The following is a 24705-nucleotide window of genomic DNA, read 5'->3' as shown; positions in this document are numbered from 1 at the left end:
GAGATGGGTAGGGATGCGGTCAGGGATGGCTTCTTCCCTTCCCCCACAGTCGGCATCTGGAACGTAATCTTGAAGAGTAAAATGTGAAGCCCAGAAGGGAGGGATGGGTGCTCCAGGATAGGAAGTCATAAGCAAAGTCCCAGGGGCATAAATGGCAGGCAGCATACCCAAAGTCCAAGCAGTGCAGTAAGGCAGAGTGCTGGGAGAAGCAGCCCCTCCCTGACACAGCCCAGCCAGCATGGGCTCTGGGGCTCCCTCCAACTCTTCTGGAGTCCTGACTGCCCAGGCTCTATCTGACTGCTGCCAACCAGCCAGAGAGCCAAGCACTCACTCAGCCAGATGGCACCCTCTCCTTCTGGTCACGACTCTCCCTCCAGGTACAGGAGGCAAGGCCAGTCTGTTGCCCCAGCTGCCTCAGTTCCCCACTCTAAAAGACTGGGAGGGTCCCACCCTACCAATTTACGATGCATGCACCTCCCCAAAGCTCCCTGACTGCGGCAGACAGAACCGCCACCCTCACAAAGCTGGGCTCAGGGACACCTAGAATCCCCTGCCCTGGGTCTTCCTGCCCCCCGCCCCACAGCAGGTGGCCTGGGACACCCTGAGCAGAGCCTGCATTACGCCTCACCTTGTGCAGGCTGTTCAAACAATGACTGATCCACTTGTGCGTCTGCCAAAGCCCATGAAGCCCCTCAGACTCCCACACTGACCAGGACTCAAGGAACCTGACCATCGGGGTCAGTTTTCCCAGAACCTGCATCCAGGACGGCCATGATGATCTGGCAAGAGCAAGGCCCCTCACAACACTCAATGATGTACAAGCCACAGTGGGTAAGGCCCAGGACCCCGCAAAGAGGGATGGGTGGGAACGAGGGATATGAGCACGCCCTAGGGATATGTGGGTCTCCCCAGTAGCCTGGCTTTTAAAAATCATTTACAGTTTATACCTGACAGAATTCTGAGAAACTTTATGAATAATGACTGTGTGCGATCAGACCAAGAAAACAAATCGAACACCATTAAGAAGAGACAAACCTAAAAAATGCTCAGTTTATTATCAACAAGTTTGAATTGGAATCTTCTAAAAATTTCTAGAATTGGACCTTCTAGAAAGGACGTTTCAGAGAGAGGGCTCCACTCCCCAGAAGGCGCAGCAGGATCATCCATGTTGCCCCCACAAAGACTATAAAGCACAGACCCCAGCTTCACCATTCTAATGGAAACAACAGCACACACTCCAAAAAAGCAGGCCAAATCAAGCAGGCGTTTGCTGAGCCTCTGACCAAAGCAGACATGTGCTCGCCACACTGGGGAAGGGAGAGATGAAGACTGGGGCTTCATCCTCCTCGCAGAAAAGAGAAAGCATGGGCATAGCTGAGTACCGAATGAGGCCAGAGGGGTTGGGGAGTTGGAGGGGAGGCTCAGAGGAGAGAATATTGTAGTCTGGGGAACTCAGGAACACTCAAAAGAACAAGAGGACTCTCTGTGTTACAGTCTAAATGTTTATCTCCTCCCCACCCCCGCCACCCCACCCAAATCCAGATGCTGAAATCCTAATGCCCAATGTGAGGGTATTTGGAGGTGAGGCCTACAGGAAGTGACTAGGTCACGAGGGTGGAGCCCTCATGAATGGGATTAGAGCCCTTCTAGAAGACCCCAAGTGAGTGCACAGCAGGAAAGTGGCAGTCCACAACCCAGGAAAGAGCCTTTGCTGGCACCCTAGTCTTGGACCTCCAGCCTCCACAGCTGGGAGAAATACCTGTTCTTCACAAGCCAACCGGTCTGTGGTAGTTTGTCAGAGCAGCCCCAAAAGACGAACACATCATGAAGCAAACCTGGGCAGAACACAGTTCTGCAAGCCAGCTCCCCTGCCATCCAACTGAATCAGTAAGCACTGTGCCTTCTCAGATGATGAGCAGCAAGTCCCCCCTCACAACACACCTACTCAGGTACCGGGATGAAAAGCGCCATTTATCAGCCCATCAGCTATTGCAGGTCAGGCCCCAAGCTGCCCCATTTTATCTCCTAGACACCAGACACCGTGAGATCGCGGGGGAGGGGAAAGAGGTCCAGGGAGTATACCCAGGGCCCCACTGCTCCCAAAGGCCCCAGAAAGCACTTGAGCCCAGGCCTGGGGCTCCAAGCCCTGTGCTCCTGCCCTGGCTGGCACAGTACAGATTCGGCGGGGGTAGAAGGGGTAGTGAGCTCCAGGGAGAAGAGGAAGGAGGCCAGAGAGTAAAAGTGTGCTCCCAGGCTGGCCCTTCCAGAGCAGGCCTCCCTGACACTCGGTCCCACCAGCAGAAGGATCACTTTCTTGGAACTGCTTAAAAGTAAACACCCCAAGAAATAAAACAAATGGCTTTAATTAAAGCACGTTAAGTGAACATCTGGCTTTGTGTCCAAACAGGCACCTACAACAGGGTTGGGTGCACTGTGCTGCCAACAGTAAGAAGCCCCGCACCTGGCGTCAAGCAACAAGGCCACAGTGACTGCCCACCAGGAGGGGGGCACTGCACCTCTACCCACCAAACTTGCCTCTCGGCCACTGCCCCAGCTTCCCACCTCATGCCAGGGGACCTGCGGCTCTGTCTCTGCAGGAGCACCTGGTGGGCGTCAGGGGCGGCTCTGCCTTCACACAGCTCTAGCCACAGAGGCCCCTATTTAAGAGGCAGGCCTCTTCGCTTCTCCTGAAGGACCCACACGTGCTGGGTGGATGCACCCAGGGAAGCAGGGAGGCTGTGGGCAGGGCCCCGCTGGGGGCCCTTTGGCAGGAACAAGGGCAAGCCAGAGGCTTGGGCTGTGGGATGCGCAGACACTCCCCCTCGCCCACCCCCACGGGTCCCTCAGACGACGGCCAGGAAGCCCTGATGTCTTCGCCATCCGGATGCAACCATCCAGCTTCTGTTTCATCCACCTTTATTCAAAGGACCTCATCAAAGCCAGTTTACACCGGGCGGAGGAAGGAAATGACCGCCCACAATCGCCACCCAGACTCCCTTTCATTTCAATCTTCCTCTCTAAAACCCGGGGAGAGGGGCGGGGTGCCCCTCGTGGAGAAAGAACAAAAACAGCTGGGCTTGAGCTGCGGACTCCAGAGCGGGGCGGGCTCTGGCGCCAGACTCCAGCGGAGCAAACGCGGGGCGGCAGCGCCTTCTAGTGGCCGCACGGAGCGCCGCACACGGCTCCTCGGGCCCCTGGAGGGAACCCCGCACAGGGAGCAGGAGAGCGGGTCTCAGGGGACAAGGCAGTGCCAGGCAGGAGAGCCTGGTGGCCCACTGTGGGCTGCACTCCTACAGCTACTCCACCTGCGGACCTCCTGGCGCGGAGACCAGAGCACTGATCCTAGCCCTCGGGCACCCTCCAGCACAAACCTTAAGCTGTAGACATACCACATCGGTTCCCTCCAGTACTGACCCCCTGGTCCGGCTCGGGCACCAGGCTAGCCCCCAACAACCAGCAGGGCTTTGGCATCCCCTCCCCAGCCAGAAAGATCCGTGGGGACACAGTGTAGCGAGGCCCAGCTGGGGTGGCTCAACACAGGCCCAGCACCTGGCCGTCTCTGCAGGGGTGGGTAGGGTGAGCTGACTCTCAATCCACTCTCCCAAGGGGGAGTAAAGGTTGCTGCTAACACTGACGCCCAAACAGAAGGGCCTGGACTGATTCTGACCCCAGCACTGTAGGGCACTAATCACTGCCCCCCCTCCACCCAGGTCCATCAGCTCACTGGGAAGGACACTGCACCCATAGGTTCAGAATGTCCTTAAAGCTCCTAAGCTTGGTGATTCTGCAGTGTTCTGGGAAAGCGAGGGAGACAGATGCCACCCTTGGAGCAAGCACAGGCTTTGTTCAGACTGGTGTAATTAAATATATGGGACCATCAGGGAGGGGTGCAAGGTGGGCTACAGCCCAGCCCTCACTGGCTCCCACTCTGGAGGGTGTCCCCTCCTCCCTAAAGCACGACACAGCCCAGCCCCATGACTTAGTTTGGGAACTCAAGTAAGTCACCTGATCTGTCAGCCATGGGGTCTCCTTCACCTGTCACCATGACGTTCAAATGAGATGTTTGTAAAAGCCCTTTTATACAATCTAGAGTGCTGAACAAATGTTACTATTATTCTCCTAATCAAGTCTTCATACGAGTAACATGGCCTCGCTGATTTTAGAAATAACATTACTGTATACATCTGAAATTTCTAAACTGTGTTCTTCAGAAGACAAGCCTTTCCAGAGATGCTATCTAATGTCTTTCTGGTGGGGCAGGGAGTGTCCAGGCACCTGGGTTTTCTTGTAAAATGCATTCTGGCAAACACATAGAAAAACAGCAAATACACATATGCAGTTGTCCTTATCAATAGGTAATCATCTCTCCATTAGTCACTGAGGAAATGCAAATCAAAACCAGATCAATGAGATGCTACTTCACACCCACGAGAACAACGATGATCAAAAAGACAGACCATAGCAAGTGTGGGCTGAGATGTGGAGACTCTGGAACTTTCATACGCTGCTGGTGAGAAGACAGATTGGCACAGCCACTTTGGAAAACGGTCTAGCATTTCCTGAAAGGGTAACATGTGACCAAGCCATTCCATGCCTGGGTATATATACCCAAGAGATGTGAACACATATAACCACACAGAAACTCATGAACCAATATTCACAGCAGAATTATTCACAACAGCCAAAAAAGGAGAAACCACCCAAATGTCCACCAAATAATGGATAAATGTGGCATGTCCATACAACAGAATATCATTCAGTCATTAAAAAGGATGGAGTATTACCCGTGCCAAGCAAAGAAAGCCAGATACAAAAGGTCACGTATTGAAGGAGTCCATTTGTATGAAATGTTCAGAACAGGCAAATTTATGGAGCTAGAAAGCAGTTTGAGATTGCCAGCTCTGGGGACAGAGCAGAATGGGGAGTGACTGCTAATGGGTATGAGGTTTCTTTAGGGATGATGAAAACGTTTTGGAACTAGTGGTCATGGCTGAACAATCTTGCGATATTAAAAAACCACTGAACTGTTTCTTTCAAAGGGGTTGCATTTTATGGCATGTAAATTCTACCTCAGTTTTTTTAATTGCAAAAAAGAAAAATGTGATCACCTTTTTCTAAATGATCTATGGGAAGAGAAAACAGAAAATTGTGAGGAATTCCTAGTGTTCAGCTAGAACACTGTATCTGTACCCTGAGGCCAACCACCCATGTGTCAGTGTGACTCAGCTTTAGGATGGTCCCTGACCTGTGGTACGGGCTTTGCCTTATAACGTTAACACATGATCTGTGGTACTGTCTATGGAATTATCCAGAGTGCATCATACAGGACACAATAATACCATATAAAGTCATTCCCTCAGATCAATGATTGAAGTTCTCCCTGAGAAACACGCATTGGTACACAAACTACTCCAGTTGTTTCACGAACATATTATAATTTAAAAGCACTCTACTGGCAAATGGGTTTGGTGACGTGGCGCTGTTCTCTAAATTCTGTAGTAAAAAATGTCAACCTGTCTTTCCAAAGAGCCTCTCATTGGAGGAGGCATTTCTCAGGTCGCCTCTTTCCCGGACGGTCATAACTTATTCAAGTCTCATTCATATGCAAGGGGCCTGCCGCTCTGACCAGCTGGAGAAGCTGCCTTTCAGTGTCACCTGTTTGTCATTAGCTTCATCAGCACGACATCCAGCATGGCGGGCTTTACGCTTCCTCCAAGCCTCCACGGTGAGCTGAAGGTCTCATCTCTTCAAAACCACTCAGTTGTGCTCCTGCAGAAACTCTGGAAGGGCCCCAGGGTGCACAGAGCTTCCCCATCCTTCAGCCACCCCAGTCCTCAGCACACGCTCCTCCCAAAATCCAGCAACTGCTTTATGTGTGGAAAGCACACGGCTTCCTTCTCAGTCCTAACTTGTTATCTGGAGACTGGGCAACCCTGCCTCATGCTCTGAGGAAAATGGGTTGGACGGAAGAGATGATCTGCCGATCACTGAGAACTCTCAGAGGATTCCTGGGTTTAGCTAATACAGCCATCAGTCAGTCAACTGTGAATATTGATTGAGAGCCTTGAAAGTGCCAGGAACTGTGCTAAGAATATGATGGTGGTGGGGGAAAGAGGAGCACCTCCGTTTCCACTGTTTTGTGCCTTCTACACGGGGGAGGGGGGGTTCCCACTAAATCGGCTCTACTGGCCTCTTGCTCCCCACCATGCACATGAGTCCCTCCCTTAAGGTAGGAGGAGAAACTGGTCTGATGGGTGAGTTTGGAAGGCATGCCCGCCCTGGCCCTTCCTCTGCTTCTACTTGGCCCTTCATCCTCTCCTCTTTCCCCTCCTCTCCTCCCCCCTCCCTTCCTCTCCTCTCCTTTCCTCCTCCCTCTTCTGGATGGAATTACCTGTGGAGAGCCTGCCTACCCCTGCAGGGAAGCCAGTGGCTGTCCAAGACTGCCTGTCCTTCCAGAAGTCTGTCTGATTCTTGTGTTCCAGACAGGCTGCCTGTCCCGCGTCTCTCTATCGCTTCCAACTTAGGCCAGAAATAGGAATGGCGTTTAAGGGGTTCCTGTGGACCTCGGGAGATGAAGAAGGGAAGTGATGTCCTGCCCTCGCGGAGATTATATTCTAGTAGGGAGAGAAGACTGCAAATAAATAAAAGGATGGTTATTTATTATGACCAGGGATGGCCGGTCATCTACCCCAAACCTGCTCTCCTCCACTTCCCAATTAACTGAACCCCTATTTTTAATGGAGCCTGCAGCCTTCCTACATGCAGCCTTCCCACCTGCAGCCTTCCTACATGCAGCTCTGGCTAGAGCTCTCTCCCTCCTAGAGGGCAGAAAGTGCATACTCTCACTCCCCTCCGTCTCTGTTCAAGTGTCAATTCATCATTTCATTGGGACCTTCCCTGACCACCGCGGCCAGCCAACTTCCCCCTCCCCGAACCATACGCTTCTTACATCCTTACCCTGCCTTACCTGCTCTAAACTTCTCACAGTCTGATTTGCCCTATCTGTACTTGTTTATCTGTTTGAAGTCTCTCTCCTCTTCCACACACATACTCATGCTCCACGAGAGCAGAAACTCGGTTCTGTTCCCACTGTTCATGGCACAGGGTAAGCGCTCCTCTGCTGAACGAATGAAGGAACAAACAAACGAGAATGTGTTACAAACAGGGTGATGGGAAAGAAGATGAGGGCCCGGGTGGGGGCCACTTTAGACAAGGGGTTCAGGGAAGGCCTTTCGGAGTGGCTAACATCTGAGTGATCACGCAACAAGGAGCATTAGAGAAACACCATGAAGAAGCAGTACAGAGGGCGCCTGGGTGGCTCAGTGGGTTAAGCCGCTGCCTTCGGCTCAGGTCATGATCTCAGGGTCCTGGGATCGAGGCCCGCATCGGGCTCTCTGCTCAGCAGGGAGCCTGCTTCCCTCTCTCTCTCTCTGCCTGCCTCTCCATCTACTTGTGATTTCTCTCTGTCAAATAAATAAATAAAATCTTTAAAAAAAAAAAAAAAAGAAGCAGTAGGAGTACGGTGAGGCGGGGGAGCCCCACGGGGCCTCTGCGCCAGGGAAGGGGCCAGGGGTGGGGGGGCTGCCCACCCCAAATAGGGGAAAGGGGTGGACCACAAGTCGTGTCAGTGCTAAGGGATGCCGGGTGCTCCGGGGCCTGCTCGCTGTGCAGATTTTTCCCCACAGGTCAGCAGAGCGGGGGCCGTGCTGTGGCAGCAGCACTGGGCTGGACGGGCTGCAGAAGGGCCGCATGGAATCTTCGCCTCTATGCGGGAGGCGGTAGGGGGAGGGGTTTGACCCTCGTTTACAAACAAGGCCTCGGAGGCCCAGAGCGGCGAGGTGGCTGACCCATGGTAACCCAGCTAGTAAATGGCCAACTGGGCTTGCAATTCAGAGCTGTCTCACCCCCTCAGGGCCTTCTCATGCCCAACCCACTGCATTTTGCAGCAAGACAGGATGAGCGGGTAGGTGACACTCAGCAGTGTGGGTTCCTGGATGGCTATGCCCGACCCACGTCAGTGTCCCCCGTAGCTGTGAATCAGGGTCCCATATACATCAGGTGCTTGGTCAGGCCTGGGAGGGCTCTTCAGGGGTGAGGCAGGGATGGCCGGTCATCTACCCCAAACCTGCTCTCCTCCACTTCCCAATTAACTGAACCCCTATTTTTAATGGAGTAGTCTTTTTTTGCTTCTTCCTCCATCCTGCCACCAAAACACAGACGTGATGGCTAAAGCTGTAGCAGCCAGACTGGCCCATGAGGACAAGGGTCAGTCACTCCCTAGGGATAGTGACACAAGCAGCTGCAAGGAGCCTAGGACCCTCACGACTTCAGGAAGCCCCCAGACCACCAGGAATGCCCATCTCTGACCTCCCATTTCCATGAGAAATAACTCTCAATCTTGCATAAACCACCACAATTTGGGATTTCCACAGCATATTCTATCAAACCTGATAGAGCAAGGAAGGCTGATGAAAAAGACACATCTGGATATAACTGTTACAAGGGTAGGGTTCCTCTTGACAAACAGAATGAGGCAATAGATGGCTCAGACGCAGACTGAGCAAAACCCCATGAGAAGGGACAGCTTCTTCCACAGCCTGGGGAGGAAAGGTGGGACCAGGAAACTGAAGCCACACACCACAGGACTAATCCGGGATGGAAGTGAGCCAGGGGTCAGGATGTTCTGAGTGGAAGGCATATCATAAAAGCAGCATATATGCAAGATGAATGAATGCAGCAGCCTTGCCCAAGCCAGCCGAACCAGGAGCGCTTGGAGAACAGAGAGCAGTCCAGCCAAATGTTTTCTGAATGCCTACCGTGAGCCAGGCACTGTGCTCCCAGGGAAGGCGGCACAGAGAGGAGGGCTGAAATGGGTCGAACTGGGTCTTAAAGGTCGGGAGGAGAGCCCCAGGTGCTCCTGTATCCCCTTAGAAAAGTGAACTCCCACACCAGCCTCTGCAGCTCCATCCAAATTCAGATTCCCAGAGCCCACCCAGCAGTTTCTGACCCACAGGCTGGGGCAGAGCCCAGGATTCTGAATTTTTAATAAGCATGCCCATGTGATTCTTTTTTTTTTTTTTTTTAAGATTTTTCTTTATTTATTTGATAGAGAGAGAGACACAGCGAGAGAGGGAACACCAGCAGGGGGAGTGGGAGAGGGAGAAGAAGGAGGCTTCCCCTGGAGCAGGGAGCCATATGTGGGGCTGGATCCCAGAACCCCGGGATCATGACCTGAGCCAAAGGCAGACGCTTAACAACTGAGCCACTCAGGCGCCCCATGCCCTGATTCTGATGCCGTCAGTCCACAGACCTATTTATACAGGCTAGTAGCTCCTAACCTGGTGCTTGGAACATAGCAGATTTGGATGCTTATTAAATAATTGAAGACATAATAGACTTCCACACTGTTAGGAGACAAACCAGTAGATTTCAAAAGATCTTCAATAATAATGGACACAAGATTTTTCTGGTTAAGTGAATGGTTCCTTGGCTAATATTTAATGAACCAAAATATAATCTGAGGACACTAATATGGATGTGGGCACAATTTCCACGCCGGCTCACCAGAGCTCTGGTCTGCAGCTTACAGACATGGTGGCGACCTCCTAGGAGCCCATGCTGAGGGAGCAGGCGGTCTCCAGACAGGTGGGTGGGCAGGGAGCTGCCTTCCTCTCCCCAAGGTGTCCTCACACATGTCAAGACAACTCTTCTCCTGACTAGACTGTGCTATTGCCTTCCTTATCTTACAAGACAGAAGTGTTCCTTAAAGATGAAACATGGTCTGTGATGATTTCACTCATGTGGAATTTAAGAAACAAAACCGATGAACATAGGGGAAGGGAAAGAACAATAAAATAAGATAAAAATAGAGGGGGAGGCAAATCATAGAAGACGCAACACAGAGAACAGAGGGTTACTGGAGGGGAGGTGGGAGGGATGGGGTCTTTGTGTGATGGGCATTAAGGAGGACACTTGATGGAATGAACACTGAGTGCTATATGTAAATAATGAATCCCTAAATTCTACTCCTGAAACCAATACTATACTATATGTTAACTAACTTGAACTTAAATAAAACCTCAGAAGAGAAACAAAGAAGAAACATGGTAGAAAGGGGAAAACACTGACCTAGGACATGGGTCTGGTCCTAGGCAGGTCAGTAACTCCCCAAGTGGCCTTGGGCAAGTCTCTTCACCCATCGTACTATATGGTCTTGAAGACCCCTCCCAGCCCTGATGCAACCAGGGTGGGAATGTCTACAATTTCCTTCTTCCTGACTAACACTTAAAGATTAATCCTTCATATGAAATGCGCTTCCATATGCAAGGCATGATGTTGGGTGCTGGGGATACAACATTTAAGAGGAGTCAGGGTCCACGCCCTCTGTCTACCTTGTCTTGAAAGGTAGACAAATAATTCATTCATTGTATAATTACAACAGTGATAAATATTACTAAGGAAAAGGGCTTGGTGCTAAGAGAGTGTATAATGGGCACTCAGGAAAGGTTTGCCAAGGAAATGACATTTACACTGAGACCTGAGAGAGAGCTAAGGATGGGGTTCGGGGTAAGGTAATTTAAATTTTTTTTTTTTAAGATTTTATTTATTTATTTGACAGACAGAGATCACAAGTAGGCAGAGAAGTAGGCAGAGGGAGAGGAGGAAGCAGACTCCCCGCTGAGCAGAGAGCCCGATGTGGGGCTCAATCCCAGGACCCTGGGATCATGACCTGAGCCGAAGGCAGAGGCTTTAACCCACTGAGCCACCCAGGCGCCCCTAAATTTATTTTTAAATTCAAGTTAGCTAACATATAGTATAGTATTGGTTTCAGGAGTAGAATTTAGGGGTTCATTATCTCCCACGCAGAGGGAGAAGCATGTGTGAAGTGATGCCAGAAAAAGCATTCCTTTCAGGAATATTCCAAACCTGAGAGAGAATCAAATGACCAGTAACATGAAGCCAACCTTCCAGGACCATATATTTAAGGAAAAAAAGAGCACCGTTTATCACAGACAGAAAACAGATTCACAAAAATCTGACCTCGAAACTAACAAGAACGATTTTAGGCTGAAACCAACAAACTGTTTTCTGACCACAGCCATCTAACTACAAAGCCTCCAGACCCTCATCAGCCATGCCTCAATTCATGTCCCCCACAGCTGTTTCCAGGGCCTAGTGACCTATGGTTGTCCAAAGAGAGCATGGCAAAGGGAGAGAGAAGGAAACACAGGCACCATGATGATGGGAACCTGGCCCCAAGGCCAGTATTTCTGGTGCGGACTCTGTGCAAGGCATCATGGGACTGGAGATAAGACCTGACACGTTCATAGCACCAGTACACACCAGGGAGGAGGAGGAAGAGGAAGACTTGTCTTCTGATGGGGTTTCCCTGAAAGGCTCCAAAGAGGCGATGGCAAAGACAGATGACCAAGACCTAGAGATGGAAAGAGAAAGAGGGTCCCAATGGCAGCACGACACAGCAAAGGCCTGGCAGCTAGACAGCCCTGAGTACACAAGAAGCTGTGTCGAGCTAGAGAGAAAGGGCTGGGTAGAGATCTGGCCCAAGTTGCTACCTCTGACTCCATAAAGTGATAAAATGACAATGCTGGTCTTCAGGGTGGTGTTTGGAGACCCTGTCAAATCCCAACTCTGCCCAGACTGGCCCTTTGATCAAGTGCCCTTAGTTTTCTCCCTCGGCCAGCACAGCGTTTCTCAAGCATTAGAGTACTAGGGATCACCTGGGACAGGCTGCCAGGTCTCACCTTGAGATTCCAATTAGGTAAATGTGATGGGTCCCAGGCTGAAAAACCCCAGGTCAGAGAGTGGGTCAAGAACCTGGATTCTGGGTCTCCTACAGCATGAAGTCCAGGCCCGGGAGCCCTTCCCTGACTATGGTGGGTGCTCCAGACAGGTTTACTTGTTCTGGACAAGAGACAGACTTTGTGGGCTATGAGGAGAAGCAGGAATGGAAAGCTGTGGAAGGCTGGGCACAGACGGTCCCCAAGTCTAGGGACATTCCCGGGACGGTGAAAGCTAAGTAAAGAGTGGCCAAGGACCCAGGAGGAAAGGAAGGACATCCTGGGCGAGAATTCATCTTTAAAAGGCACAGTCAACACACTCAAGATCTAAGGTGCACACGGGAGGACGAAAAGCAAGGCTGGAGAGAAGGGCCAGGCCCACAACGCAGCCTTCCTGGAAGTTGGGACTTGAGCTGCCAGAGACCCCTGAACCTTGCAGGATCTGGGCAGCAGATCCCCCATCAATCACTGGACACAAACACATGGAACATTACTCTTACCTCACGACCCCTTCCCCCACTATCAGTCTCCATCCTTTAAGATCACCTCCTAGTCTTATCCAAAAATCAGACCTTGGATGCCCTCTGTGCAACTATGAGGTCAAAATGAGGCTAGCAACTTGACTGAAGCAATTAACACTAAGCCAGGAAGCCAATCTCTGACAAGCAGAGCTGGGAGATCATGGGAGATGAGGGAGAGAGGTGGGAGCAGAGTTGCCAACGAAGCAGGTTGGCCCAGCCTGGGACAAGGTGGCTAGCTCTGCTGTGCTCGCCCCAGATCGTATCTGTACCTCTTAGAGCTTCTGCTTCCTCCCTCAGAGTGACTGGTGGCTTCTCTAAATAGGTTCGTGACCCTGGAGACTAGGTAAGAAGAAGGTACAGAGAGGGGATGAGGTGGTTCACAATGTCTGGGTTTCCGCTTAGGCAGTTCTGACTTTAATACGAGAAATATCACTGCAACTTCAATTCACGCGACCTCACTAAGACCCTGGCCACAGACTTCGCATCAGATGACTACTGCCTTCAAACGACCCGTTCCAACCGCAAAAGTCAAAGACTGAGAATAAAAAGTGCAGACTGCGAAGGCAGTGCAGAATCCTGCAACGCCAGCAGAGAGGGGGCGAGCCAAATCTCGGGAGAAGAGGGACTTAACGGGTGGGGCACGGGTCAGGGTAGTGAGTCCACGCCCCGCAGCACTCCCGCACCGGCTGAGTGCTTCTGGCTCCTGGGCACGCCTCCCGAAGGCTGCCTCCAGCACACCGAGAAACACGTTTCCACGTTTCAGGCAAAGCTGGGGCAATGGGGGTTGGGGGGGACAGATGAATGTATAGGGTGGGCCATCCTCCAGGAGCCCCCGGCCGCAGCCCCGCTCACCTTGCACTTGAAGCCGGCGGCTGGCGGTAACAGTTCCCGCAGCAGAGCCTTGGCCACCTCACGGCTGGCCTCCTCGCTCACGAAGTGCAGGTTAAGCACCTCGTGCGCCTCGAACTTAGCGAGGCGCAGCAGGGAGCGGAGCGCGACTCGGGCCTTGGCCTGCAGCGCGGCGTTGTGTTCCGCCTTGGTGAACATCATCAGCAGGTGATAGTCCACCGGCCCCGGCCCGCCGCCCTCCAGGCTCTTGGCCTTGGCCCCCAGGGCCGGCGCCACGGAGCCCCGCGCCAGCTCCGGCGCGGGCGGCGAGGGCACGGCGGGGGCCCCGGCGCGGGCCTCCTTCAGCCTCTTGGTGGCGCTGGAGAAGGTCTCCCGGCCCGAGCCGAGGTAGTAGAAAGCACAGACGGCCAGCGCCGCGGCCAGCAGCAGCGCGCAGTAGTGGGAGCGCACAGCGGCCAGGCGCGCCATGGCCCGAGAACATGAGGGGCCGCCTCGCCGACCCATGCACCACCCGCCCGGAGACAGAGCAGCGGGGGAACGGCAGCGGACACCAGCACCCTGGCAGCCACTTAGTGACCCAAGCGGCGGGCAGCGGCCATGGCGGGGGCGGGGCCTCGCCGCCCGGAACCAATCCGCGGGTGCTGATGCGCGGAGAGGCGGGGCCAGGGCTGCTTGGCAGCCGCTGGGTCCTAGATTTAGCGGGATTCAAGACGGGAAGGATCGGGTGGTGGGTGAGGACTGAGACTTCGAGAAAGCCAGCGGGGCTGCAAGGAAGGTCTCTTGAAATTGGGCGTCCTAAATGCCCAGACCCAGACGCTATAAATCGAAGCTGTGCCTTGAAAGGTATAGAGGCGCCCCGACGCAGGACGTTCGTCAGCAAAAACACTAAACTGGACGCACAAAAAGGGAAAAATTTTATTTCTGAACCTTTCTCCCCGAAATGTTTGGAGGCTTGAAGTCCTCTCCCCGCCGACTCCTTTCACACCTGGGAGACTAGCTGGGGCTAGGGAGTTTAAACACGCTCCTTCCTCATTCACGGTAAATGAGAAATGCCACCTAAGGTGCAAATGGCCTGCCCAACCCACTGGCACCTGAGGCCATGTAAAGGATGTGGCCAGCAGGGGACTCGCTGCCCACGACTTGAAGATAGTTTCCAAAGTCCCAGGAAGTAACGCTGGAGACTTTTATAATACCTTAAGAGAATCTCAAGACGTGCCAAGTCGTTTTTCAAAATTTTAACTGAGGCACACTGAGGTAACTTGTTCAAGGTCACTCGGCTTTGACCTTAGACAGCTGGGACACTTGGCAACTACATAAAAACTCATTAACTTCAGTCTTCTAAGGACTGATGATAATACTACAGCATTTAAACATGTACAAATGATCTGCATTCTTGAAGGTCGCGGAGGTGAAAATGCATGGGCAAATGCACATACGAATTATCACTCAGCCGTTTACTGTGCCATGCTCTTATTGGTGGAAGTGACTGGTACCCCGAACTACAACGCATCTTTTTTTTTTTTTTTAAGATTTTTAAATTTATTTGACAGAGAAAGAGTACAAGTAGAGTGGCCGAAGGAGAGGTAGAAGCAGGCTCCCCACCGAGCAGGGAGCCCGATGCCGCTCGATTCCAGGACCCTGGGATCATGACCTGAGCCAAAGGCAGCCACTCAACCGACTTAAACACCCAGGCGCCCCACAATGCATCTCATTTTTAACTCTTGTTTTTTTCAATTGGAGTAACAGTTTTCTGAAAAAAAAAAAATTGGAACTCTAAAGTGGGCTGAGTGAAAAGATCAATACATACTAATTACCTTGTGGGGGTAGGAAGGTAACCCAGTAGCTAAATTAACTCACTCAACTGATGGGCTCTTACTTTATTTAATCCTCACAACCCTAAGAAGCAGAGGTATTATTTGCACTTTACAATTGAGGAAATTGAGGTTTAAAGCATATATTGCGCGAATTTAGCTGGCTAGTAATAGAGCCAGATCTCAACCCAAATCTTACTTCTGCCAATGCATAAGCTTTTAGCCAAGACTCACACTGAAAGCAATAATTCAAGCCCTGGGTTGTGTGTATGTTACCACAACCTTCAGCAGATATTGGTTACAAGAGCTAGTTCTCCAAGTTAATCTAACATGACTAATTATTAGACTTCAGACAGGATCCTTAATCTGAGCTTCAATAAGATCCATTTGGAAAACAGGGTTAATACTAGTACCTGAGCCTTATAGGATTATAAGACAATACATAAAAAGCAGAACTGTGCCTAACACTTAGCAAACAATACAAAATATGCTAGAAACACCAAACTCTACAAAAGGGCAAAATAGCCAACAAGTACCCAAATATGGCGACCATAGCTTTTCCAGGGTAATAACAAATACCAAACTACAAATCTCCGTTAAGACTTTATTATATGTTTTGTATTATCCCCATAGCAGTGTGCTACAGCTATATTATATTCTAATTGTTCACTAGTAAAAAATCTGGAGTTGTGGCCCTCACCTTCACATCAATAATGTGGTTTTTCCTTATGCCAGTTATTCTAGAATTTATTCAATTATTTTACTTTTCAGACCTTTACAAGATCACTACTCCTGGTATTTATGGATAAAAGAGGAGTGACAAGATAATTTAAATTTTACATAGAAAGGAAAATACTTGAGACTAGTCTTAACTTCATGTTAATTTTTTATTCCCAATTCTTTGACCATAAAGAAAAATGTTGCAACTTCCTGAAATATATTGCTGGCTGGAAACTAAAACAGGAGTTGAAGGTGGCCATTTATTCAACAGGTAACAAATGACCCGAGTATCATGCACGTAGTGCCTGAGGATTATACCAGTGAAAGAAAACAGAAATCTCTGCCCTCATAGAGCTTATATTCTAGCAGGAAAAAATAGAATAAGGAAAGGTATGTAGTGTGCCAGTTTTCACTTTGGTCAAGACTTCTGACCAGATATTAGAGGTAATTGGTTTCTCCATCTGTAATATTGGGTAGATGATCGGACTTTTTTCATATTGACTAGTACCCAATACTGTCAAGGATACAGAGAAAGAAACACTTTCCTCTACAGCAGATGAAGGGTGGGTACTTTTCTGGAAGGCACTCTGGCAATAACTAAAATCTTTCTGCGCCCTAAGAGCATTCTCAATTCTCTCCTGTTGTGATGAATGTTTCTCTCCAAGACGGAGGTTCCCAGATTTTGGTTGGACTTGGAAGCACCTGGGGAGCTAGGTAAAAACACAGAGAATCAGGCCCTATGAATCATCAGTGAGCCTGGGCCTCAATAACCCATCTTTTACAGACCAAAGTTTCTAAAGCACTGCCTTAGATCTTCGCACAGCCAAACTCCCCTTCAGCGTCAGACCTTAACTTAGATGTCATTGCCTTGATGAGTGGTCTCTAGACACTAAGCCATTCAGTGTCCAGGTGAGGCACTATCCTCCAACAATCCCACGAGGGCCAGCTCGAAACTATTCAGTCCCATTCTTCTCCATTCCAAAAAGCAGGATGTCAAGAAAATAGAAGTACATCTTTTATTTTTTTGACTGTAATATCCCCAATACCTGACTCATTGAATGAGCCTCAAAAATTTATCTGCCCATTGTGAATCAGCATTTTTACTTCTGGGAATTCATCCTGAGGAAATAATTAAGAATGTATGCAAACATTTAGCCATAAGGATAAAACAGAGCTAGATTTAGGAAGGCAAGAAATTAGAATCAAATATTCATCAATAAAGTGGTTAAACAAAAATAATGATGCTGTTATTAAAAGTGATGTGTTCGACAAACTGCCAAGTGGAAACTTTTCAAAATTAATGAGGAACTTAGAGGAGACACAGGAGACCTATTAGCCAACTGTAATGAATGGAACTTCTATGGATTCTAACTTGAAGAATCTATTTTTTAAAAGCACATTTGATATAATCGGGGCAATTTGAATACTGACTATATAATTTTATAGTTTAAAGAAATGAGATATTGTGATTGACTTTTCTTTTAGAGATACATACTGAATGATTTGTTAGTGAAATGTCTGAGATTTGATTCAAAATCTGGGAAAGAGAAAAAATGGGTGGTAGTATTGATAAAATAATGTTAGCCATGAGCTACTAGCTATTGAAATTATTCTACTTTGTTTATGCTTGAAATTTTCCATAATAAAGACTACTGAAAATCCTCCCCAGAGTGATGTGTAACACTTAGGGACTTAAAGATCTGTTCCCCATTTATTAAGTGAAACAGTATGCAGTATGCAGGTAACAGTATGGTCCCATTGTATATTAACAAAAATACACATACCCAAAGTTCTAGAAAGATATATACCAAGAAATTAAGTTTCCCCCTCAATGCTATTCAACAGAATTTCCTACAATGATAGGCATGTTTTACAACCTGTCCTGTTCAAAACAGTAGTCAGTAGGCACATGTGGCTGAGTTCTTAAAATGTAGCAGTGTGAGAGAAGAATTCAACTCTTAATTTTGTCTAATTTCAGTTAATTTCAATAGCCACATGTGGCTAGTAGAGACCATATCGGGAGAACAGGAAGATGATGGAATTATGGATGATTATCTTTTTTACTTATTGTTGAACATTTTTCTTCATGAAAAAGCATTGTTTTGCAATAGAAAAGAGTAGGTTGTTTCTTTTCATTTAGAACATTTACTCACTATTGGTATGGGTTCTCTTTACAGAACCATTCTGAAAATGAAATGAAATGGAATAAAGCAAGTCCCACAGAAAAGTTTTATGTATCCACTTTTAATTAACTTAAAAGGCAAAAACTGGTGATTCACTTCCAGGTCTGTTCTTTCAAACCTCCATTTCTTCTATCTCAATTCATATAAAAACATGTCTTTGTTTATTAAAAGGATTGAGTGTGAATGTGTTGCCTAGATGGGGAACTTCAACAGATGTCAATCATAGTGGAAAATAATTAGAGCTAGCCCCCATCCCTGAAAAGAGGAAAAAAGGACTTTGCTATTTTTAGCTAATAAATGCATACAGCTCTGTGATCAGGAAAATATTTAAAAGATGAAAAATGGATTTCCTGATTGAAGCAGTCAGCAGATAGGATCAACTGGATCAATATGACAGAGTTGAAAGGAATATAAGACTTTTAAAAAAAAAAGAACAGACATGTTTAAGATTTTATTTATTTATTCATGAGACAGAGAGAGAGAGGCAGAGGCACAGGGAGAAGCAGGCTCCCTGGTAGACCCTGGGATCATGGCCTGAGCTGAAGACAGACACTTAATTGACTGAGCCACCCAGGCACCCTAAACATGACAGCTCTTAACACATATGTCCGCAGTTATAGGTCACAATAAAGTGGAAGTCTGAGCGTAAAAGAACTATGCCAGGGGTGAGATTTTTATTGACTTATTATCATAATTTTTCTGCATACAAAGTATTTAATCAAGTATAATATTTACAATTCTTACATAATGTACATTTTAGAATAACTATAAAGATATGTACTTTGCTCCATTTACAATGACAAACTACAGTAAAACTACATTCATGAATTAGATACAAAACCTCTACATACTAATCAAAAGTAAAAGGAGTGTTGGTTATACATTCTATAAAATATGCCTTTTCACAGGTAGCAAGAAATATTACATGTAATAAATCTTTATGACTGGAATGATCCAGAAATACCACAAAGCACAAATAAACACATATAGAAAAGTAGCTCATCATTTCCAAAAGTTAACCTTTAGCCTCTGTGTAAAATAAACGGTGCCAGCAATCTTCATAATGTAGCAAGCTTTCCCTGTTTAAAATGAACACCCTCTGCAGGAGGCTGTTGAGGAAAAATAAGAAAATCTAAAACATAATACAGTGAAAAGACCAATGCAGAGAAAAGAGTAATCAAACCTTATTTCCCTCCCCTTATTATTTCATTATTTTAAGTGGATAAATCTATGTAATTGGGAAAGGATACCTACAAAACCATGTTTATAGATGTCATTATTTAGCCAAACTGAATCCAAGGCCCTTTTAGTTACCTTTCATTTGGAAACATCAAGAATTTGATAAGTATATGGTAAATTAAAATCACCTTACCATGTTTTGCTTTCATTAATGTTTGCTTTTACAAAAATGTAATGTTCCCTACCATTCAATGTCTTTAAATCCGTATCTATTCCTTCTAGGTAATTTTATAACGAGGTTCTCCTGAGTATTTGGAGTCTTTGCTATGAAAACACAAGGAAAGCTGGCAGTCATTATCAGATTTTGCTGCTTTACAATGATTTCAAAACATCTCCCGATACAAGTAAAGTGCCTCCGACTAGTAGTCAGTCAGACAGGGGTTCTGGGGTCAGTTACGCCACCAACCAGCAAATCAATGACTCCCCTCTGTAAACCAAGAGGAGCATCCCAGGATCAAAGAAAAGAAATGTTGGCATTCTTAGAATAATATCGCAGAAATCCTACTGTCAGAATCAAGTGAGATAAAGCAATGTCAACATACACTGTAAGCAGAACAGCACACAAAAGGATGGTGTTATAGTTTCACCATGTTTTATCCACTCCTTTTATTTGTGAGAAGCTCTGAATCCAAAAAGGGTAGTAACTACTAGTCAGTGCTCTTTCCATATAACATGCAAGTGGAAGTCATTCTGGACATAATAATTCTATAAAAATATATTATTTTTCCTGCTCCTGTCCATGATCAAAAGTGCTATCAAACAGGAAAGTTAATATGACAATATGCGAGTGCTATGGGAATGTCTTCTTATTCAAAATGAGTACTAAGTTTAGTCTTAAATACAATTTGGTTTATTGTCACCATACCTCACATGTGTAAAATTATATTTTTTAAAATACTGCCTAACACATCACAAACTTAAGTTGTCCAGACTGTGAAGGTATAATTTTTTTTCAACATGCACTCATGAAGAACCTAAGTACACATTCCAAATTAAATTACATGTTTTGGAAAGTAAACATCAAAGCTCACTAAAATCTACCAGTAAAGAAGACCAGTAAAAATTAGGTTCTGAATCCCTGGAAATGTACTGAATCCCTAGAAATTTTTGAATTTCTAAGAACTGTACCAAAGGTAAATTTTAAAAACCTTAGAAATCTTAAACATAAACTACAAATAACTACTCAATTACCTTTAGTCTAGTTCTGGTGTGAGACTGCATTTTATGAGCTCTTCATAGTACTGCTATTTTATTTTGATGTTAATCTAGCTTTTAAGTTAACGTGCTAGAACAATAAACTAACAGAGCACTGACAAGGAACCAGAAATTAATATAAGCAGATCAGTTAAGGAAAGAAAACAAAGAGCTATCACATAGACTTATGAATTCCAAAAGTATGGTTAACATTGTTCACACTGTACTTTCTCATAATGCATTGAAAAAAATTCACAGCATAAAACTCAGATTTGTTACATACTATATAAAAGCTATTAGTTGACGCAGCTAAATCACCTTGGTAAGAGGCAATCTACTTTGTAACTACTTATAACTATTAATTTACTTAAGGGCCTTGCTATATTTACTGCATCGTTTCTGCCAAATTTCATCCAAATTGGGTCATGGCATATTCAAGAAATCAAGCCACTGGAATGTATTTTTGTATTGTCATGCTACCTATACTGATAAAGATTTAGTTTCTCTGAAGATATTCAGAACCATGATCATCTTCAAATACATCTCTAACCATTAAATTTAAGTAGAAACTAAGTTTAATGAAACTTTTATTATACTAACATTAATAAAACTAACGACTCCAGCCACATTGGTTAAGAGAGTCATAAGGAACTGCCTTCACGACCAGAGGCCCCAGAGATGATCTGGAGCACCAATGGCTGGATCCAAAAGCAAAACTGTTCAGGCTTCCTCAGATAAAACTTAGGAGATTTAGAAGTGAAGCCCTGTGATTAACCAGAATAGGTACTACAAAGGAAAAGTGAGCTTCTCTTTTTCTTTCTGTTCATTTTTGACATATTTTTAACATAACTTATCCTTGAACTTTCTGGACAGCTTCAAAGTACACTCTAATAAAAATGTTACAGACCAGATCTGTGCAAAGCCAGATGATCTGTGACTCTGAGGTGAGGAAACAGGAAGATTTAATGTTTTTGTTACTGTCGTAATTAAAATACAGGCTTTGGAAGTTAACATTTTCTTAGAAATAACACAAATATATTTTATCCTTATCTAATATACAGTGATTATTACTAAATAAGCATTGTAGGCACACAATTTGGCCAAATATGGAAACTTTTCTGTGACAAGAATTTACTTCAGTCTAATTCCTGTTTAGATAAATCCTGGTTTGACATGCAATCAACTTAAAAAACTCTAGTTACTGGAGAGAGGGATGTTAGGAAATTTTATGTTTAAAATTTATTTTATCTACCAAATTAAATATAATTTTTCTACTTATTTGGTAGCGCAAATTTTAAAAACTCTTATTTAGAAACCGAGTATCAATAATACGACGTCATGTAAAAGAAGATTAAACTTAATTCTTGACAATATTAGAAACTATAAGGCAAATTACTTAATTATTTTGTACTCCTGACAAGATATGTCAATCAAAGATGGAATCAGACAAATTTATAGCATTTACGTGTAAATTAGTAGATCCATGTTCTGGAATTCAAGGGTGTTTCATGTAACCAACTACTAAAGATACGTAGATGGTATAATTTAAAATACTGTATACTGTATACAAAGGATAGATGTTGAAAAAATTAAAAAGCAATTTATCATTACATATTTTAGTATAAACTGAGAAAACCTTGAGATTTTTCTTTTCCAGAAATTTTTCTTTCACTCAGTGCAATAGCAAAGTTATCTTGAAAAGGAGAAATTTTGAATACAAAAATGCTCTACATTAACTTAATCAGTTGAAAGTTACAATCTGATAAAAGTATAATTTTCAACATTCAAGTAACCTCTGAAACATAGTTTTATTACATCAATAAATTTGTCACGGTTTTAGGAAACCAACCCAACAATGAAGGACTACAACTTCTGTAAGTAAGGTTCTTTTGGTTATTTAAAAAAAAAAATTGTTAAGGGCTTCTTTATGCTTCATAAAATGGGATAGATCTGAAAGACTGAGTTACATCTACTTGTACAGCCATTACACGTATGTTAACTTACACAATAACCAGACATCTAAGGAATATCACTATATTTATGGGCAAATGGAGGAAACATATTCTCTAGCTCTGAGAATTACATTACATATTGTGTGTATAACAGGATACCAGAGAACAAAACAAAACAACAAAAAAAAGTATTTTTTGAATCCCCAAAATTCATTAGGGAAGCTAAAGAAAAGACATATTCTTCAGGCAGGCAGGACAGTTGGCTCTTATTTTGATGCAGACATGCTTGACTGAATGGTCCTCGGCATCAGGCATAGAAAAAAAAAATCAATGCTACCCATTGGCAAAAACAGAGATTTCACCCAAACTATTAGCATCTTGTAACCTAAAGATGACCTAAGTCTAGATTTTGTCTATAAAAAATAGCCCTTTAAACAGACTTCTTTTTTTTTTTTAATAAAAGAGGTCCTAAAGTAGGTTCCTCTCCCAACTACTAGAGACCTACATTTTAATTTATAAAAAATATCAATGAATGGGGTACCTTTTTTCCAAACCACTCAATACCTACTAAAATTAAGTAGAGTTAAAGCAGTAAAAACTTGTAAGATTTCAGATGTACACATTAGGGGATCATTCAATTTAATATTTTCCCCTTAAAAAAACTCAGAATTTCTGTGAATCTTGTTGGAAACGATTTAGTTTCTCTGGATTATTGGATGCCATTTGGGAAAAATCACGAAAAATATCCTGGTAGGTTTCATCACCTGCATGAAAGTAAAATAAGGACACTTTTAAAATGTATATAATGAAAGTATTAATAAACATTCATTTTTATGGCTAGCAATTATAATTAGTCATATTCAAATTTTGCTCAGATGAACATTTTTGGAAGAAAAATGACTAACATATATAAATGCTGAAAAAGCATATAGTGAAAGGAAAAAAAGCTATACCTGAAAAAAGCACCTCAGATGCAGCCACAGAGGAAAGCTCAGAGTTAGAAAAGAGCAAAGATGCAAGTATTTTAAAGCAATGTAAAGAAATACATTTATTTACACAGAAATTAAAGTCATTCTAAATGAGGTATAGTAAACAAGGCATTCTTTAAATAAATATTTTCCTTGATCAAGGCCAAAAGAAAAGATCAATAACAAATACTAATGCTTCTGATGGATGCAAGTTATTAATAAGACAAACTGATAATCAGGTGAGAAAAAAGTCTATTTTAATATTATCTTTTAGTTAAAAGGCATTTTAATTTAAGTAGCATGTGAAAAAGGAATTCTTTACTCAAACTTGAATGCTGAACTAAAATTAATGCACCTAATCCACTGCTTACTGAGCTTATAAAATAATAAAGCCTAGAAAATTACTATATAAGGTCAGTTTCACATTTAGTCAAGTTTTTTGTTTACTGTAGGTCATATGAGCAAGAGTGCTATGACAAAACAGGAACAGATACAAAAGATGTCTGTTAAATTAGAGTAATACACATATGTATATACATACAAATATGCTTGTAGAGAAGATTATAGATACTGATACTATATCAGACTGAATACTGTTTTTCTTGCCCTCATAAGAAACTAAATATATAAATACGTAAAGATTAATTCCTCAGATAAAGCATTTGTATAAAGTAAAATCTTATTTTAAAGATGAATCTTTCATCATGAATACTTCCTGTCAAACATTAGCTTTACACAGCATAGTTCTGTTTTCAAAATTTAAACCATCAAATACTGCTTTAAATGATTACTGCTGCAACAGGGTTTTATAATTATTTCCCCTAAGATATCTTGCATCCATCTTAGTACGAACTCATTGCTACAGCTGTTAATAGTGCAGTAAGTTTTGTCAGCTTTTAATAAGCGAGATTTTTGAGGCAATAGGTGTCATACCAAAAGCTAGAGAATCAGAAAAAAGTTGGGGGGGGGGGGATAAAGATCTAGTAAAAAGGTCTAACAGCATAACCCAAAATTTTCAATAAAAAATTTTTAATACTTTTAATATTTAGTCACATTTAGTATTTAGTCTATGTAAAAAGCAAGTTATTAAAATCTCTATATAGTTTCCATTTAGTCCTGGAAATGTTCTCATGACCTGAATCAGTCTACTTTAAAAAGAAAAAATACAGTAAGAAGAAAATCTTAATAGGTTGGCTAAGAGTAGCATCTAACTCATATTATGTTATTAAAACAATAAAAATAAAATTTGATATACTAGAACTGTTAGGACAATCCAATTACACCCATGATTTCTTAGAAGTTAAACTCTCACATTAAAAGACAAACTACAAGTCTATTCCCATTTTTAGCCATTCTAAAAGATATAAAATAAACTGAGAAGAGACCAACATTAAAAATCAATTAACAAATCATACAAAATATTTAAAAATTCTTATCTTAGATGTTGAATTAAAATATTTAAAATATTTA

The 24705-nt window shown here is 44.5% G+C and overlaps 2 protein-coding genes across 8 annotated transcripts in view; both read right to left on the bottom strand.

Annotated features, from left to right (window-relative positions):
- XXYLT1 (xyloside xylosyltransferase 1) overlaps positions 1 to 13801 on the bottom strand; it is a 157711-nt gene extending 143910 nt beyond the window's left edge. Inside the window, exon 1 of the mRNA XM_032337352.1 lies at positions 13172 to 13801. Within this exon, the coding sequence (XP_032193243.1) occupies positions 13172 to 13672 (501 nt within the window). The 5' untranslated portion in view covers positions 13673 to 13801. The remainder of the gene's footprint in view (positions 1 to 13171) is intronic.
- Positions 13802 to 18537: 4736 nt separating this feature from the next.
- Positions 18538 to 24705, bottom strand: part of ACAP2 (ArfGAP with coiled-coil, ankyrin repeat and PH domains 2) — a 146962-nt gene continuing 140794 nt past the window's right edge. For all 7 annotated transcript variants that reach the window (XM_032337278.1, XM_032337308.1, XM_032337289.1 and 4 more), the window contains one exon: positions 18538 to 23031. In XM_032337278.1, the coding sequence (XP_032193169.1) occupies positions 22931 to 23031 (101 nt within the window). In that variant the 3' untranslated portion in view covers positions 18538 to 22930. The remainder of the gene's footprint in view (positions 23032 to 24705) is intronic.

This window comes from Mustela erminea, chromosome 1 (assembly GCF_009829155.1).
Source record: "Mustela erminea isolate mMusErm1 chromosome 1, mMusErm1.Pri, whole genome shotgun sequence".
Lineage (NCBI taxonomy): Eukaryota > Metazoa > Chordata > Mammalia > Carnivora > Mustelidae > Mustela > Mustela erminea.
This window is presented reverse-complemented; position numbering and strand designations above follow the sequence as displayed.